Here is a 16,801-nt window from a genome sequence, read left to right on the forward strand (position 1 = left end):
GTTAAGTGAGTGGGCAATAAGATGGCAGATGGAGTATAATGTGGGGAAATGTGAGTTTATTCACTTTGGTAGGAAGAATAGAAAAACAGAAACTATTAAATGTTGGTGTTCAGAGAGATTTAAGTGTTCTCGTACAGGAAACATAGAAAGTTAGCATGCAGACACAGCAAGCAATTAGGAAGGCAAATGGCATGTGGCCTTTATTGCAAGGGGGTTGGCGTACAAGAGTAAGGAAGTCTTACTACAATTCTACAGGGCTTTGGGGAGACCGCACCTAGAGTACTGTGCAGAGTTTTGGTCTCCTTATCTGAGGAAGGATATACATGCCTTAGAGGTGGTGCATCAAAGGCTCACTAGATTGATCCCTGGGATGAGAGGATTGTTCTATGACGAGAGATTGAATAGACTGAGATTGAGTAGATTGGGCCGATGCTCTCTGGGGTTTAGAAGTACAAGAGGTGATATCATTGAAACATATAGGAGCCGAAATTTCCCCTTTGCGCAGGGCCAGTTAGTGCTGCCGGCAGGCGCAAACGGAGCGCTTATGAGTTAGCGCACAGGCGCGGAAGGCACATCGACCCGCACGGAACTGCCCCCGGGGCTCCGCATGGCGAAAAGTGTTTTGCACCGCGACCCGCGATTTGTGCACCGGTGCACGCATGTCAATGACATCATCGGCGTGTGCGCCGACCCCTTTTGTGGCCCTTGTGGGAAATTGTCCCGTGGACGTGATATCGGCGATGGGTGATGCCACCGACAACTTCTTGGAGCGAGAAGCTGCGGTGGCTGTGGCACCCTGGCTGCCCTTTCTGTCGGCCGACTTTTTAAATTGGCTCGACAATGGTAGCCACTAGTATGGCCAGGCCACCAAGCTGCAGCCCGGAACCCCCTCTTCGGTGCCAGACCACTGGCCTGGTCGACACCCTCCCTGGTGGCCCAGTAGGCACCACTAAAGAGGCTGCAGAGTTTGCAGTGAGCTTCCCCTTTAAAGAAGGGTAGGGACGTCGTGAGGCGTCACACCATGCTAATGCTCCGTTACTGCAGGCAACATTTTTTTTCATCAAAGAGCCCAAATCCGCAACAGGGCCATTGCTTCCCGCGCCGACGCAAAAAAAAACACTTTTAGCGAAATTACCACCCCAAACCCAACACGGGGCAATTTCGGGCCCATAAGTTTCTGAGGTGGATTGACAGGGTAGATGCTAAGAGGTTGTTTCCGCTAGCTGGAGAGTCTAGAACTAGGGGGCTTGATCTCAGGATCAGGGAATGACCATTTAAGACAGATGAGGAGGAATTTCTTTACTCAGAGGGTTGTGAATCTTTGGAATTCTCTGCCCCAAAGGACTGTGGATGCTGAGCCGTTGAGTATACTCAAGGCTGAGAGATGGATAGATTTTTTGACTATAGGGGAATCAAGGGATATAAGGATCAGGCAGGAAAGTGGAGTTGAGATCAAAGATCAGCCATGAACTTATTGAATGGCGGAGCAGGCTCGAGGGGCCGTGCGGCGGGGGAACGAGGGATTCAGGTGAAAATCAATGGGTAAGTATTTTATTGCTTTTTTTATTGTTTTCATTGGCAGTGCAACCACTTGGGCGGGATGGGGTCCAGGCTGAAAAATCCCCGACTTGAATTTAGGTCGGGTCAGCCTGTTGACTCCAAAGCGGTGTCCATTCGATTTTTAGGAATGGCCGCCGCAAATGGGCATTAACGGACCTCTTTGAAACCCTGAATTTCGGCCCATAGGAGTGGGTAACTTGGATAACTTTCCTCTCTTTAACCCATTGGATTTTAGACCAATTGTATCACAACTGCTGTCCCAATTAAGATCAGCTAACTCAGAACAGAGCAAGAATCGACTTGGATCTTCTGGATTTGCATGCTTCGTGCTCACTAGGTGATGTGATTTAAACTGTAAACCCATGATTAACAGAAAACATTGGGGCTAAAATTCTGGCCTCACTGGATCCGTATAGAATAGTGCGGACCCAGCGAGACCCCGTAAAAGCCGGTTTTCAACACGAAATGCGCATTCACTTAAAACTGGCTTTTCCAATCTGTCAAGTTTTGGCTTGACAAATCGCACGCATCCCCACAGCGTGGACATTCTCGCAGGCGAGATTGGGCTATTTGCCCAACTCTTGCCCAGCAAATGTGCGTAAAACTCTTGCGCCTGGTAAAAGCAGGTGCATAGCCTACTTTTATCAGCGTAAGAGTTTTAAAATACATAAAAATAAAATTTAAATACACATTTTAATGTTAAAAACCCTGTCCACTAAGGTAAGTTTATTTTAAGGACACGTTTATTTGTACTGTAAAAATGGCCGCTCCTTGCCTTTGATTGGTCCCCTTGGAGGATAAGCCACACTTTGAAGTTTCTCTGGAATATGTAACTAGAACCGCCCAGCCCAAGTTCTCACTGACTTCGCAAATTGTAATTTGATCCACTTTGGCTTCCTAAAGCCACAGAGGATGGATCTCCCCAGAAGCCACCAAGTGCCAGCCGAAAGTCCCTTACCTCAGCGCAAGTGCTGTCTCACCCAGCTGAAGTCCCGTACACCAGCGCTAGTTCATCCCTCCCCCAGCCGAAGTCCATCCTTATACCAGCGCAAAATGGGGCATTGTGTACGGATTGTTAACAGGTTTATTGGGTATAAAGTGAATAGTGACAGAGTAGTGACTTCTGGATTTCATCCGCTCTAACGATGTCCCTTGTAGGGGGTTGTAAGAACATGATCTGTCTTCCCTGAGTTCCCTCTCTCCCCTCCGATCCCTCTCACCCCAGAGCCCTCCCCCCCCCACCCCCGCCGGCTCTCTCTCTCCCCCCCCCCCAGCCCCCGCCCCCCAGTCTCTCTCTCTCTCTCTCTCTCTCCCCATTCCCCAGTCTCTCTCTCTCTCCCCCCTCCGTTCCCCAGTCTCTCTCTCTCTCTCTCCCCAGTCTCTCTCTATCCCCCCACCCCCCAGTCTCTCTCTCTCTATCCCCCACCCCCCAATCTCTTCACCCCACCCCCCCGTCTCTCTCTCTCCCCCCCACCCCCCAGTCTCTCTCTCTCTCTCTCTCTCTCTTTCCCCCCCCCCCCCCCCAGTCTCTTTCTCTTCCCCCCCTCCACACTCGGCCGCCCGCCGGGTCGGAGCAGGTTTAGCTGATGCTACAGGTGAGCGACTGTAGGGACAGATTAATATCTCTGCTAAACGTATTCTTAGGCTACTACCTGCAGCATCACTTCACAATCAGATGGGTCCCAATCCTTTGATTTGGTCATTGTATCTGTAAAATATGATGAAACAAAATAGGATTTGAAATTTTACAGGGGGCCGCTCGGATTGGGGGCTCAGCGGGCAACATGGTCGGAATGACACTTTCGGTCCAGCACTTCTGGTTCGGGCGCGAGGTATCGGGGGCGGGGACTCCACAGATCCTCCACAGTACAAATAGTCACTTTGCTATTTTAAACCCTATTAAAAAAAATTTAAAAATAGATATTTAAAAAAATATTTAGTAACTTTAAGTTCAATTAATTTTAAAAATGTGAGTTTTTAAAAATGTTTTATGATGTGTTTAATGTGTTTTTTTTTCTCATTGATAGCAATAAGAACTCGGAGATAGGAAGTTCTCATTGCTATCAATGAGAATACTGTACCACGATTGGTTGTCCAGTCACACGGGACTCCAGCTTCCCCGTACATACCTCGTGGACATGGTTGCGCTCCGAAGCGCAGGAAGAGAAGGCCTCCCACCAGAATCCCAGGGACCACCAGATACTTTAGTAAAAAATCCTCAGGTCGGAGGTTTTCGTTCGAAGGAAGCCTCCGACCCGAATTTCAGGGCTATTATGTGACGAAGAGGTCTATTTCAGAAAATAATAACGAAGTATATGCCTTTATACATATACTGTTATTGAACAGTGAGAACCAAATGAAAACGTTATTAAGTGTCTGACATTTTAAAATTAATACATTAAAGGTTTAACCATATTTAGAATTACTTTAGCTGTAAGCATAGCACCAGTTTCATTCCAATTTCAGACTGCAAATCAGTTCTGTTCTATTTAAAGACGTGTCACATTGAATCAAATGATTCATTTCAGTGGGGCAAATTTCAAACATTGTTTCAAACAGCTGCTCACTGACATGTCAAGAAGAGACAGAACATGTTGGGCAGTGGATTCCCGCTGAATTAATATGTTCATTGCAAACATTTCTCCTTAAAAGAATTCAGAGACTGTAGTTTTGCTTTGGTGAACACAGCGACAGTTATCAGACACTCAATGAAGAATATAACTGTATAAAGTAATGGGTGAAAACGTGCTAATTGAAAAAATGTTTGTAGTATAACCAAAACAAGATCCTCTTTCATTTTACTGTGACGGGACTGAAATTCCAGTACTAACATGTGAATAATTGGTGTACTACCAACAACAACTTGTATTTATATATCGCCCTCAACGTAGTAAAACATCTCAAGGTGCTTCACAGGAGTGTTACAAGACAAAACAATAAATTTGACACTGAGCCACATAAGAAGAAATTATGGCAGATGAAAGAGGTAGGTTTTTGAGGAGCGTCTTAAAGGAGGAAAGAGAGGTAGAGGGGCAGAGAGGTTTAGGGAGGGTGTTCCAGAGCTTGGGGGTCTAGGCAGCTGAAGGTACGGCCACCAATGGTTTGGCAGTTACAATCAGGGATGCTCAAGAGGGCAGAATTTGAGGAACGCAGACATCTCGGCGGGTAGTGAGGCTGAAGGAGCTTACAGAGATAGGGAGGGGCGAGGCCATGGAGATATTTGTAAACAAGGATGAGAATTTTGAAATCGAGGCGTTGCTTAACCGGGAGCCAATGTAGGTCAGTGAGCACAGGGGTGATGGGTGAGCGGGACTTGTGCGAGTTAGGACACAGGCTGCCAAGTTTTGGATGAGCTTACGTAGGGTAGAATGTGGGAGGCCAGCTAGGAGTGCGTTGGAGTAGTCAAGTCTAGAGGTAACAAAGGCATGGATGAAGGTCTCAGCAGCACATGAGCTGAGGCAGGGGCGGAGACAGGCAATGTTACAGCGGTGGAAATAGGCGGTTTTAGTTATGCCGCGGATATGTGACCGGAAGCTAATTTCAGGGTCAAATAGGACACTTAGGTTGCGAACAGTCTGGTTCAGCCTCAGACAGATGCTAGGAAGAGAGATAGAGTCGGTGGCTAAGGAACAGAGTAGGTTACGGGGACCAAAGACAATGGCTTTGGACTTCCCAACATTTAATTGGTGAAAATTTCTGTTCTAGATGTTGGACAAGCTGTCTGACAATTTAGAGACCATGGCGGGATCGAGAGAAGTGGTGTTGAGATACATAAGAACATAAGAAATAGGAGCAGGAGTAGGCCATCTGGCCCCTCGAGCCTGCTCTGCCATTTAATAAGATCATGGCTTATCTGATTCTGGGCTCAGTTCCACTTCCCTGCACGCTCCCCATAACTCTTCACTCCCTTATCACTCAAAAATCTGTCTATCTCCACCTTAAATATATTTAATGACCCAGCCTCCACAGCTCTCTGGGGCAGAAAATTCAACAGATTTACGACCCTTACAGAAGAAATTCCTCCTATTCTCAGTTCTAAATGAGCGACCCATTATTCTTAAACTATGCCCCCTAGTTCTAGATTCCCCCACGAGAGGAAACATCTTCTCTGCATCTACCCTGTCGAGCCTCTTCAGTATCTTACATGTTTCAATAAGATCACCTCTGTTTCTTCTAAACTCCAATGAGTATAGGCCCAACCTGCTCAACTTTTCTTCATAAGTCAACCTCTTAATCTCAGAATCAACCGAGTGAACCTTCTCTGAACAGCCTCCAATGCAAGTATATCCCTCCTTAAATAAGGTGACCAAAACTGTATACAGTACTCCAGGTGTGGCCTCACCAATACCCTGTACAGTTGTAGCAGGACTTCCCTGTTTTTATACTCTATCCCCCTTGCAATAAAGGCCAACATTCCATTTGCCTTCCTGATTACTTGCTGTATCTGCATACTAACTTTTTGTGTTTCATGCACAAGGACCCCCAGGTCCCTCTGAACTGCAGCATTTTATAATTTCTCTCCATTTAGATAATAATTTGCTTTTTTATTGTTCCTGCCAAATTGGATAACCTCACATTTTGCGACAGTATACTCCATCTGCCAAATGTTTGCCCATTCACTTAGCCTGTCTATATCCCTTTGCAGATTTTTTGCGTCCTCCTCACAACTTGCTTTCCCACCCATCTTTGTATCATCATCAAACTTGGCTACATTACACTTGGTCCCTTCATCCAAGTCATTAATACAGATTGTAAATAGTTGAGGCCCCAGCACCGATCCTTGTGGCATCCTACTAGTTAACATTTGCCAACCGGAACATGATCTATTTATCCCGACTCTCCGTTTTCTGTTGGGTAACCAATCCACTATCCATGTTAATATATTACCCCAACCCCGTGAGCTTTTATCTTGTGCAGTAGCCTTTTATGAGGCTCCTTATCGTACGCCTTCTGGAATCTGAATACACCACATTCACTGGTCCCCCCCTTATCCACCCTGCTCGTTACATCCTCAAAAGAACTCCAACAAATTTGTCAAACATGATTTCCCTTTCATAAAACCATACCGACTCTGCTTGACTGTATTATGTTTTTCCAAATGTCCTGCTACTGCTTCCTTAATAATGGACTCCAACATTTTCCCAATGATAGATGTTAGGCTAACTGATCTATAGTTTCCTACTTTCTGTCTGCCTCTTTTTTAAAATACTGTGGAGCTGGGTGTCATTAGCGTTCATGTGGAAACTGACGCTGTGTTTTCGGACGATGTCGCCAAGAGGCAATATATAAATGAGAAATAGGAGGGGGCCAAGGATAGATCCTTTGGAGGACACCAGAGTTGGTGATGTGGGAGTGGGAAGAGACACCATTGCAGGTGATTTTCTGGCTACAATTAGATAGATAAGAATGGAACCAGACGAGTGCTGTCTCACCCAGCTGGACAGTGGTAGAGGCATGTTGGAGGAGAATGGAGTGGTCAACCATGTCAAAGGCTGCAGACAGGACAAGGAGGAATAATTTACCTTTGTCACAGTCACAAAGGATGTAATTTGTCACTCTGATGAGAGCCGTTTCGGTACTGTGGCAGGGGCAGAAACCAGATTGAAGGGATTCAAACATGGAGTTCTGGGAAAGATGGCATGGATTTGGGAGGCAACAACACATTCAAGGACTTTGGAGAGGAAAGGGAGGTTGGAGATGGGGCAGTAGCTTGCAAGCACAGTGGGGTTGTTTTTTTTGAGGAGTGGTGATGACAGCAGATTTGAAGGAGAGGGGGGCAGTACCTGAGGAGAGAGAACCATTAACAATGTCAGCTAACATGGGAGCCAAAAAAGGAAGCTGGGTGGTCAGCAGTTTAGTGGGAATAGGGTCAAGGGAGCAAGAAGTGGGTCTTATGGACAAGTTGAGCGTGGAGAGGTCAAGAGGGGAGATTGGAGAGAAACTGGTGAGAGATGAGAGTTCAGGGCTCGGACAGGGGGGGAACTCAGAGGAAGTTTGTGCTCGGGGAAGGAAGGGAAGTGGCAGAGGCAGCTGATCGGATGGTCTTAACCTTTGAAACAAAGAAGTCCATGAGCTCCTCGCACTTGTTGTTGGAGGTGAGTGTGATGGAGACAGAGAAGAGGAGTTTAAGAAGATGGTTAGCAGTAGAGAATAGTAGCCGGGGGTTACCTTTGCATTCCGGAATGATCCTGGAATAGTTAGCAGTTTTGGCAGACAAGAGTAGGACCCGATAATGCTTTATGTGGTCCAGCCAGATCTGGCGGTGAATGGCTAAACCAGTTGTCCGCCACATTCATTCAAGTCTGCACCCCTTGGACTTGAGGGAACGAAGATGAGGGTCGTACCAGGGAGAACAGCCAGGGTGAGAGAGAGTAATGGTTTTAATAGGGACTAGGGCATCAAAGGTGGTGGTGAGGGTTTGGTTGAGCAGATCGGTGGCTACAGGAATGTCATGGTGAGTGGAGGCCAAAGGCTGGACAGTTTGGAGTTGATAAGTGCAGTTGTAAGAGAGTTTGGAGAGAGTTTTTTCCAGGGGTGGATGCAGAAGGAAGTAGGGTTGGGTGGGGGAAGGGGAATATGGGTAGAGAGCGATACAATGAAATGGTCAGAGATAGCCTCATCTGTAATTGACACGGTAGGAATAGCGAGGCTACAAAAGATGGCAAGGTCAGGGGTAGCCGTGAATATGGGTTGGGGAGTTCACATGGAGGGAGGAATTAAGGGAGGATAGGAGGGTGGTGAACTCAGAGGAGAGAGAGCATGATGAATTGAGATGGAGGTTATACATATGGCTGAAAAGCTGTTATTCTTAGATGTAAACAGTCTAAACCACAAGTGTTCTCATATACTCTCAATGAAAAACACACCATAATAAACAATAATGTCATTTTCAAAGAGCAAGTGAAGCAATTGATTACAGCAGGGGCTTCAGTGCATGCCATGAAACCTCATGGGTCTTATATAAAGCTTGTATTAATGGGACCATTTATTTGCAAATATCTAAAGCCAGTTATAACAATAGATTTTTCTGATCTGATTTAGGATTCATCCACCAATGAGGTAACAGCACTAACATCCGTCCTGGCTCATGAAATTCAAACAGGATGAACTGGCTAGTGAGAAATACGGAAATAGAATTGCCTTGTGGGCCGGATTGCCAGGGCTCAAAGGCGGAAAATAGTTTATAGGTCATAGTTTGGACATCCCCGATTGAAATGAAATCGATCGATATTATTGATTGTGTGACCAGAACTACACAAGAAAGCATATAATGAAGAAAATGCCATCAGGCCATCATTCTACACTTTGCCTGGTCATGGTCTCAGCCAAGAAAAATCTGCAACATTTCTCCGAAGTAATTTATTAAAGCTCTAGAATATTTATCTAATTTTACCTAAATTATTTAATCTAGGCTGTTGCTTTACACAGTGGCCATGTTTGTGGTCCGAGCAGCAAATGAATCTTGTGTACTGTGGAGTCATTAATATCTGTAACTGCTTTTGTAGTGGCACTGTTTTAGTCGAGAACCCAGGAGACCAGCCTGCGCAAGTCAGCTCCCAGCATTTACATTGTTAAACCTAGATCCCTTATCCAGGCAACCGACTTGGAAGCCAATGAAAAACTGGGTCTATGAGTTTGTTGCCAGGATATAGCAGTGCAAATGCCAGGAGCTTACTTACATTAGTCATCCGGAATAAGAACTAAATCAACTTTCAATTGGAATTTCCACAAACGTTCTCCTGATTATGGTGGGAGATTGGGAGATCTTCCATGAAAATTTACCACTTCATATCATGTTTCAATCCCACTCCTACCCAAGTATTTACTTAGCTACTTTTTAAAAGGAATTTTTAACATGGTACCTCCTGCTTCAACGCCACATCCCTTTCAGGTCTTATCAAACTCAAACCTGTAACCATAGTCAATCAACATCAATAACATAGCCCTTGTCTATTTAAACTTTTATTCTAACAATGCTGTAAGATGCTTTGAGCAATGTTGTGAATGAAAACATTCAAAATAAAGAGAGACGATGCTAACCAGAATACCACTTAATAGTTTCAAGTAGAGGTTCTGCAAGAGCTCAGTGTGTAAGTGCGCTGTGTGGTATGGTACTGAGCAATACTGATCAAGAATGTCCGAGGTTCAATCCCTGGTCTGTGCCGAGTTATCTCGCATCAGCCAGGGAAGCACTGAACCTGCTACTATAGGCTTCAGTGCCTACGGGTTAAGGAAGGTAAAAGCAAACATTCAGCCAAGGTTTTACTTCTGATCACTAGTCAGTCATCTCTGCATGCCTAGATAAGGCCATGGTCGAACTGCGTCGTGATTGTTCAATAGGTTGCTGAGCCACATGAATAATGGCCATTTGGTGAGGTACTGAAGGGCTATCGACACCTGTCACAGCCTACAGCAGAAGGGAAGGGGTTATAGCCAAAAAAAGTACATTTGCCTCGCTGAATAATGAAGTCTACTTCAGATGGAAAGTTTCACTTGGCTGAGGAATTGAAAATGACAAGATCAGTTACATTTTCTAAAATGCTAATCGCAATTTTAACACCTATTACAATACCACTGAGATGTGATACTTACAATTACTGTACTGGAAAATAGTTGCAGCAGTCCATACACAGAACCTGAAATAAAGATGCATCCACTCAGTTTTAATGCAATATGCTATTATTTGTATAAAGTCTATAATCCTGATAACTGCGAGGTGGGAAGGGAGCTGGGGTAGATTTAGCAGCAGGGTGACCTAGAAGTACAGGTTTCCCGGAGAACCTGCTGAATTTAACAGCAGGACCCGATTTACATTTTTCAAATTGGTTTCCGGGGCACAGCCAGCCAGATTAAGAGGCTGGCTGGTTGTCTGTTGTTCTGGAAGGCAGCCAAGGAGCGGAGTGGAGGCGAGTCAAAAATGGGGAGTGAGTGGGGGAGGGGGGGTAAGGGAAGTTGGGAGGATGTTAATTGCTGCAATAAATACCCACCCACCTGCACTAATTAAGGTCCCAACTGTAGCGAGTAGATTACTCGCAGGCATCCAAACGTGCCTCCGTTAAACCCAGAAGTGGGAGCATTGAAGCCAGGTTGCAGTCGCGATCCAAAAATCTATTATTTTATCTACCCACTTGCTCCCAACCCACCTGCTCTTGGGGGTTAAAATTCACCCCTACTTCTTCTGTCCCAAAATTATAGTATTCAGTAGTACCTTAAAAGTAACCAAACCCATGATTATATATTACCTTACATGTAAGCAAGCTAAACTGACTAAAAAAAATCTTCTGGGAAAAAAAAGGCAGATGCTTCTCGAGTTAGAAAAGATGGCAGAAACTAGTACCTAATATTCTATGGCAAACTCTAGTCCTCCAGTTGGACATCCATCAATGACTAACAAGTAAGTTACAAATGTGTCCAGAAAAGCAAGTCCAAAAGGAGGAGGAATTTTCTTCACAGTCCCAATGTCTCCTAGAAAAGAAGTTGAGCCAAATTTTATATTTAAAATCTGAAAAAAAAAATAGTCCCACCAGTATAATATCGATAGTGGGGCATCTGGTCCAGTAGTAAAGTGTGAACTAGAAGCATGTTAGGAATAATAAAGAAAAATATCAAAAAATTGGAGTCGTACCTCAGAGGCCAAGAATCTCAGCAGCTTATGGACAATTCCCCACCTTCCCCTCCCTCCCCCCACCAAGAGATAAAGATTAAAATTTGACAGCTTAAAGTTGCTCTTATCTCATTATTGCGGCAGAACTAAAATCGCAAAGTTGGTAGCAGATGCCAATTATAGCTGACCCACCTCGATTTCCATGGAATACTCAAGAGCACTATAATGGCACTCACTCAAAAAAGACTACCTGGACTTAGACTTATTACGACCATCTGAATAGAGGGCAGTAATCAAGTTACAAATCTGTAAATCTACCCTCTCCCCAAACATTTAAACATACAAGCAAAGTACTCAAAATAGTTACAGTGAATAAAAGAGATGTCAAAGCCAGTAAAGATAAATGTTTGATTTTATTTATCTCCCTATTTTCCCTTCATACCTCATTTTTTGATGGTGTCATGCTACTGCATAGCTCCATGGCTGACCACAGTTCTCTTGCAACTCACTCAAGTTTATACTTGAGCCTGGAAAGTGAGTGTCAGCAAGTCATTTCACCATGAGGAGCGTCAAAACTGAGCTCAGTGCTGTTCTGGAAAGTAATCCACTTCTACATACAAAGTTGCTGAATAGGAGAAGAAACCATGGCCAATTTTAGTACTCTTTTACTTGGTGTGCTGAGGTATTGCAATGTCCTCTTCCCCAGTACCAGGGCTAATATCAGTTAATGCAGCAAGAACAGGCATCAGATCTGGAACCTCACTGCTCCATGTTGCTCAGCACCACAGGATATTATCAACTGAGCCAGCAGAGATGTTCATTGCTTATCTTTTTTTTAAAAAACAAACTTGCCTCAAAAATATTTTATAAAGTAAATATTTAACAATAAAAGGCAGTTCAAGTTAATAATTATTCATTGAGCACTTTACATAAATGGTGTGTTAACATACTGACCTACTAGTCCTGCCACTGTTGAACTTCCTCCGAGATGCTTGATGTGTCGACTTAATAAAGGCACTACCATACTCACAGCAAATAAGTCCTAGGAAACACAAAATAAATAAAAATAAAAAGTATCTTGATAAATACAAACATAGGCACTTTCAACAGCGATTGTATAGAATGAAGCTTCAATATCACTTCAACCAGCTATCAGGAGATGCACGAAGGGGGACAGGAACTGCTTCCAACCCGATCCATGAAAATTTTACTTCAGTCAAAAAACACTGAAAAGCACTTAACTGAAGCAAACAAATCTGTGTAGGAATCGCATGGGGCTTCTTATGTAATGCATTGCTCCATATCCAACCTCATAAGATCAGAACTTTTAGGAACAGGAAAAGACAATTAGGCCAAGAAAACCTGATCATTTTTAAATAGCTCAAATCTACCTGCGAATCCTATTCCTCAATCCTAATCCTTTCTTTCTCACCTGAAATGCATCTGATTCTCCTTGAACCCACTTATAAGGGTGAATTTTAACATGGAGCAGCACGTGAGTTTAGGTGCGCGTGGGGGTTTAAAGTGGCCAATTTCTGGGTTTAACTCGGCCGGTTGTGCGTCACCCCTAGCGCAGAGGCGGGCCACCAATTTAAATATGTTAATCGCTCCATTGTAGCGATATTTCAACCTACATTCGAATTTAAAGCTGCATCCACGGGTTTCCTGAAACTTGCCATTGAAATCAAGGTGAGAAAAGAACGGCAATTAAAAAGGGGCTCATTAAAAGTCAGGCAAATATTGCAATATTTGTGCTCACCGCTTCTTTCTTACCTACCACTGAGAAAGGGTTTATTCAGAATACTTGTACAAGAGGTTATTTTCTACACCAAAAAGGTTTCAAGACTTAGATCAGGATGGGTGGCACCTTGGCTGCATTAGATTGGACCCAAGACGAGGAGCAAGCAATAACCTTCTGTGGAGAGACCTGCAAGTGGTGAGAAAGGGAAGCAACAGAGAGAGGGGCATTAGGAAGGGGGAGCAGCTGGGGGGGGGGGGGGGGGAGGGGGGGGAAGGGGGCAGGCAGCAGAGGGATCGAGCTCACAGGAGGCACTACCCACTTAACAGGATGTACAAGCAGATATTCAGCTTCCTAGACCTCTCGGAAGAGCAGTGCTTCAGGAAGCTCAGGTTATCGTGTCTCAGGTGGTGGCAGCAAACATCTAAAGCCTCCTAGAACAAGACCTGCTCCCTAGTGGACCAGTTGGCCACGCATTACCAGTAGCTGCGAAAAAGACCACCGCCTTCAACATTTTTGCCTCCGGCTCATTCCAGGGCGTTGCCCGAGACGTATCCAGGATCTCCCAGTCGGCTGCACACAAATCAGGCAAGTCACTGATGGGATATTTGCCAGGGCCAGCAATTATGTCAATTTCACCTGTGATGGCGCCAGTCAGAATAAGCGGGCACTTGGGTTTGCGTCTCTGGCTGGCTCTCCACAGGTACAGGGCGTCATCCAAAGCACATAGTGGCAATCTGCGCAATCCCAGATCAATCAGAAGTATTCATCAACTACAAGGGCTGAATATGCAGCTGGTGTGCAACCACAGGAAAAGTTTTATGCAGGTGAGCGTCAGATTCCCGGGGAGTTGCCATGACTTTATCTTGCGGCAGTTCAAACTCCCTGAAATCTTTGGACCTGCAAGCAGACTTACGTGGTAGTTGCTTGGAGACAAGGGATACCCCTTTCAAATTTGGCTGATGACACCATGAGAAACCCAACCAATGAAGCTCAGGACGGTAGAACGAAAGCCATGTGACAACTAGATGTATCACTGAGCAAACGATCGGAGCACTCAAGATGCACTTCAGGTGCTTGGACAGATCTGGAGGTGTCCTTCAGTACTCAATGGCGAGGATCTCCAAAATGGTCGTGGTGAACTACGCTCTAAACAACATTGCATTATAGTGAGGATTGGAGCTGCAGGAGGAACAAGACACCAAGCACACATCGTCCATGGACGAATCCAAGGAGAAGGAAGAGGAGAAAGAAGGAGGAAGAGGAAGAGGATGACAACCCCAGTGCAGCACGAACCGCTCACATTGCCGCCCAGGATGCCAGGTATTCCCATCTAGATGTACAGTTCAGTTAGTTGCCACTACTGGACCCATGTAACAACCACAGCCAACGGCTACTCTCTTTTCCGCCCCCCAACCCATTGACTAAAGTTCGACTAAAGAACAGAAACACAACAAAACATTTTCTCAAACATCCATATGCAACCACAAAGTTTTACACTTCCTTTTCCTATCACTGCTACATGGGGCAACCCTTCCGCAGAGGTAGAGGCAGGCTGCTGAGATCCCTGCTCTGACTGCTGAGATGCTCTTGGCCAATATCCTTTGGGTTTTGGAGCCCGTGAGGGCCGCGCCAAAGACTGCTCCACCTGCACCTGTACAGGGGAAGACTCGGCCATCAAGAGTGGAGGCAGAATGTCGGGTACTGACTGAGGGGGGCAATGAGCGAGATGTGGGAGCGCTTTGAGTGGAGTCCTCCATCACCATCATCCCACTCCTGGGCCAGCGCACTTTACTCTTACTGTGGTGGAGAGCAGTTTGGTACTGATCAGCTGTAAGGCCAAGGCTTAGATGTCAGTCATTCGATTTAAGGCGCCAAATATGTTGGCATCCAGAGTCGGCACAGTCATGGTCTGCATCTACTCATTTGAGTGCCGCGACTGATGTTCCATTGAGTTGGCCACTCTGTCCATGGAAGAAGTTATACTTGCAATACCAATGACATCAATTCACGTATGCTTGAGGTGGACTCCTCCATTCTCTCTGCAATCGTGGTCAGTGTGCTTAGAAGACGCAGATTTTCTGCTGCCCTTCAGTGATTATCCTTTTCATCTACGGCCCTCTGTGGTACAGCATCGGTGCCCAGCTGAGCAGAGCTTGGAGAGGGCTGTGTCCCCCGACGCAAACCCTCCACAGCTGTCCCTGCCACCACTGTCTCCTCATGTCACTTGTGAAGTGTGAATCACCAGATGAAAACCCAACTATCTGTCTAACTGGACCCACTGAAGTGTGAATATCTGCGTTGGTGCATGGTAAGCGTAAGTCCTGTGGCTGCACCCTCACAGGGAATGTGCTCCTTTGAAGATCCATCGCCATGAGGTCTACCGACTGCTACTACGCGCGAAGGCCCTGGTGGAGATAAAAGATATGAATTAGTACTGGCAAGTTAAGAATGTTTCAACGTAGCATTATGAAGATGATCAGATTTCACTCGCTGCAGAAATCAAGTCAACATGACTAAGTGTTGTATGACTTGGATTGATGATATTTCTGTGTGTCACCGGGTAGCTGGGAGGTCCCCATCTCCGATAGCCAGGGATGCGGAGATGCCACTAATCTTACTACTTCTTCCTTTGCAGTCATCAGCTGGGAGACCAATGAAGGACCACCTCTGGTTCTCTCCCTCTGCCTAGTGTTTTGTGCTCTCTTCTCCTCCAACAGGGGATAGAATAGACCTATGAGGGACTGTAATGGCAGGTGTTCACCCGATGGGTGCAGTGCATTTGATGAGGGTGACTATCAGGGAGAGGCATCAAATTGCTTAAGGATGAAGTTGAGTGGCATGGTGGATGGTTAGATGGGGATGTGAGGAAGTGCATAGAAAGAGAAGCATGGGCGCACTTGCTAGGTAAGTGGATGTGAGGTGTGATGTGACAGAGTAGGCTTGACGAGGCAGAGTGAGGGGCGAGTGATGTGCACAACAGGATGTAGGTGAATGTGCAACTGTACTCACCTTTCCTGATCTGGTTAGGTTATTAAAACGATTCCTGCACTGAAGTCAAGAGCATGGCACAATGCTCCTACTGCTGACCTCCTGGGCCACCTCCAGCTACACCTTCTTTGTAGAAGCAGCAGGTGCCTTCCTCCCTTTGCTGAGGAAGAGTATCTCTCTCCAGCTCCTCACTGCCCCCAGCACTACATCAAGGGAGGAGTCATTAAAGCAGGGCGCTGCCTTTGAGCGTCCCGAGTCCATATTCTGCAATTGCTGTCTCTGTGCCCAACCTCCCAACTCCTCCAAATTCCATCGTTGGATTGTCCCTTAAATACTGGAGCTGAGATCACGTCGTGCAAGGCTGCAACACGCCACTGCCGCGCTATCGACAACAAATCCAGAAGTAAAATTATAATAAGGTGCCTGCTTTAAAATGCCACAGACAGACATGCTGAAATTGCTTCTGGGTTTCCCACATGATATTGGAATCCCCGCTCCCAATGCGGCTCAAAGTTAATATCGGCGCTATAGTGTCCAACCATGTTCCTTGGCAACATATAACGTTTTTAGCCTTTGGATGGAAAAGTTTTGCTGACTTCCCTCCTAACTTCTAACTTCCTAAATTATTTTAACTTCTGCCCCCAGTATTTGAAATTTCATTAGTGAACAACGTATGAACAGATATGTAGCAACCTCATAAATTAACACAAGCAATATACCAAAATAAAGAACAATATCAATGTGTGAATCACACCGCACAAACACACTAGTTTTCAAGTTAGTGAGTAATAGAGTATAATGCACTATTACTTTAGTGTACTTGTTATCTTGCATTATGTAACTAACTCATGTTAAAATCAAGGCATATATTATATATGTGAACTCAGATGTAGTTGAGACAGGTTACT

At 45.4% G+C, this 16,801-nt stretch overlaps 1 protein-coding gene across 1 annotated transcript in view; it reads right to left on the minus strand.

Moving 5' to 3' along the window:
* Positions 1-16,801, minus strand: part of mfsd9 (major facilitator superfamily domain containing 9) — a 56,030-nt gene that overhangs the window by 27,174 nt on the left and 12,055 nt on the right. The window contains exons 2-3 of the mRNA XM_070892099.1: positions 12,119-12,206; positions 10,153-10,196 (exon numbers count right to left, since the gene is read on the minus strand). Of these exons, the coding sequence (XP_070748200.1) occupies positions 10,153-10,196; positions 12,119-12,206 (132 nt within the window). The remainder of the gene's footprint in view (positions 1-10,152; positions 10,197-12,118; positions 12,207-16,801) is intronic.

Source organism: Pristiophorus japonicus, chromosome 10 (assembly GCF_044704955.1).
Source record: "Pristiophorus japonicus isolate sPriJap1 chromosome 10, sPriJap1.hap1, whole genome shotgun sequence".
Lineage (NCBI taxonomy): Eukaryota > Metazoa > Chordata > Chondrichthyes > Pristiophoridae > Pristiophorus > Pristiophorus japonicus.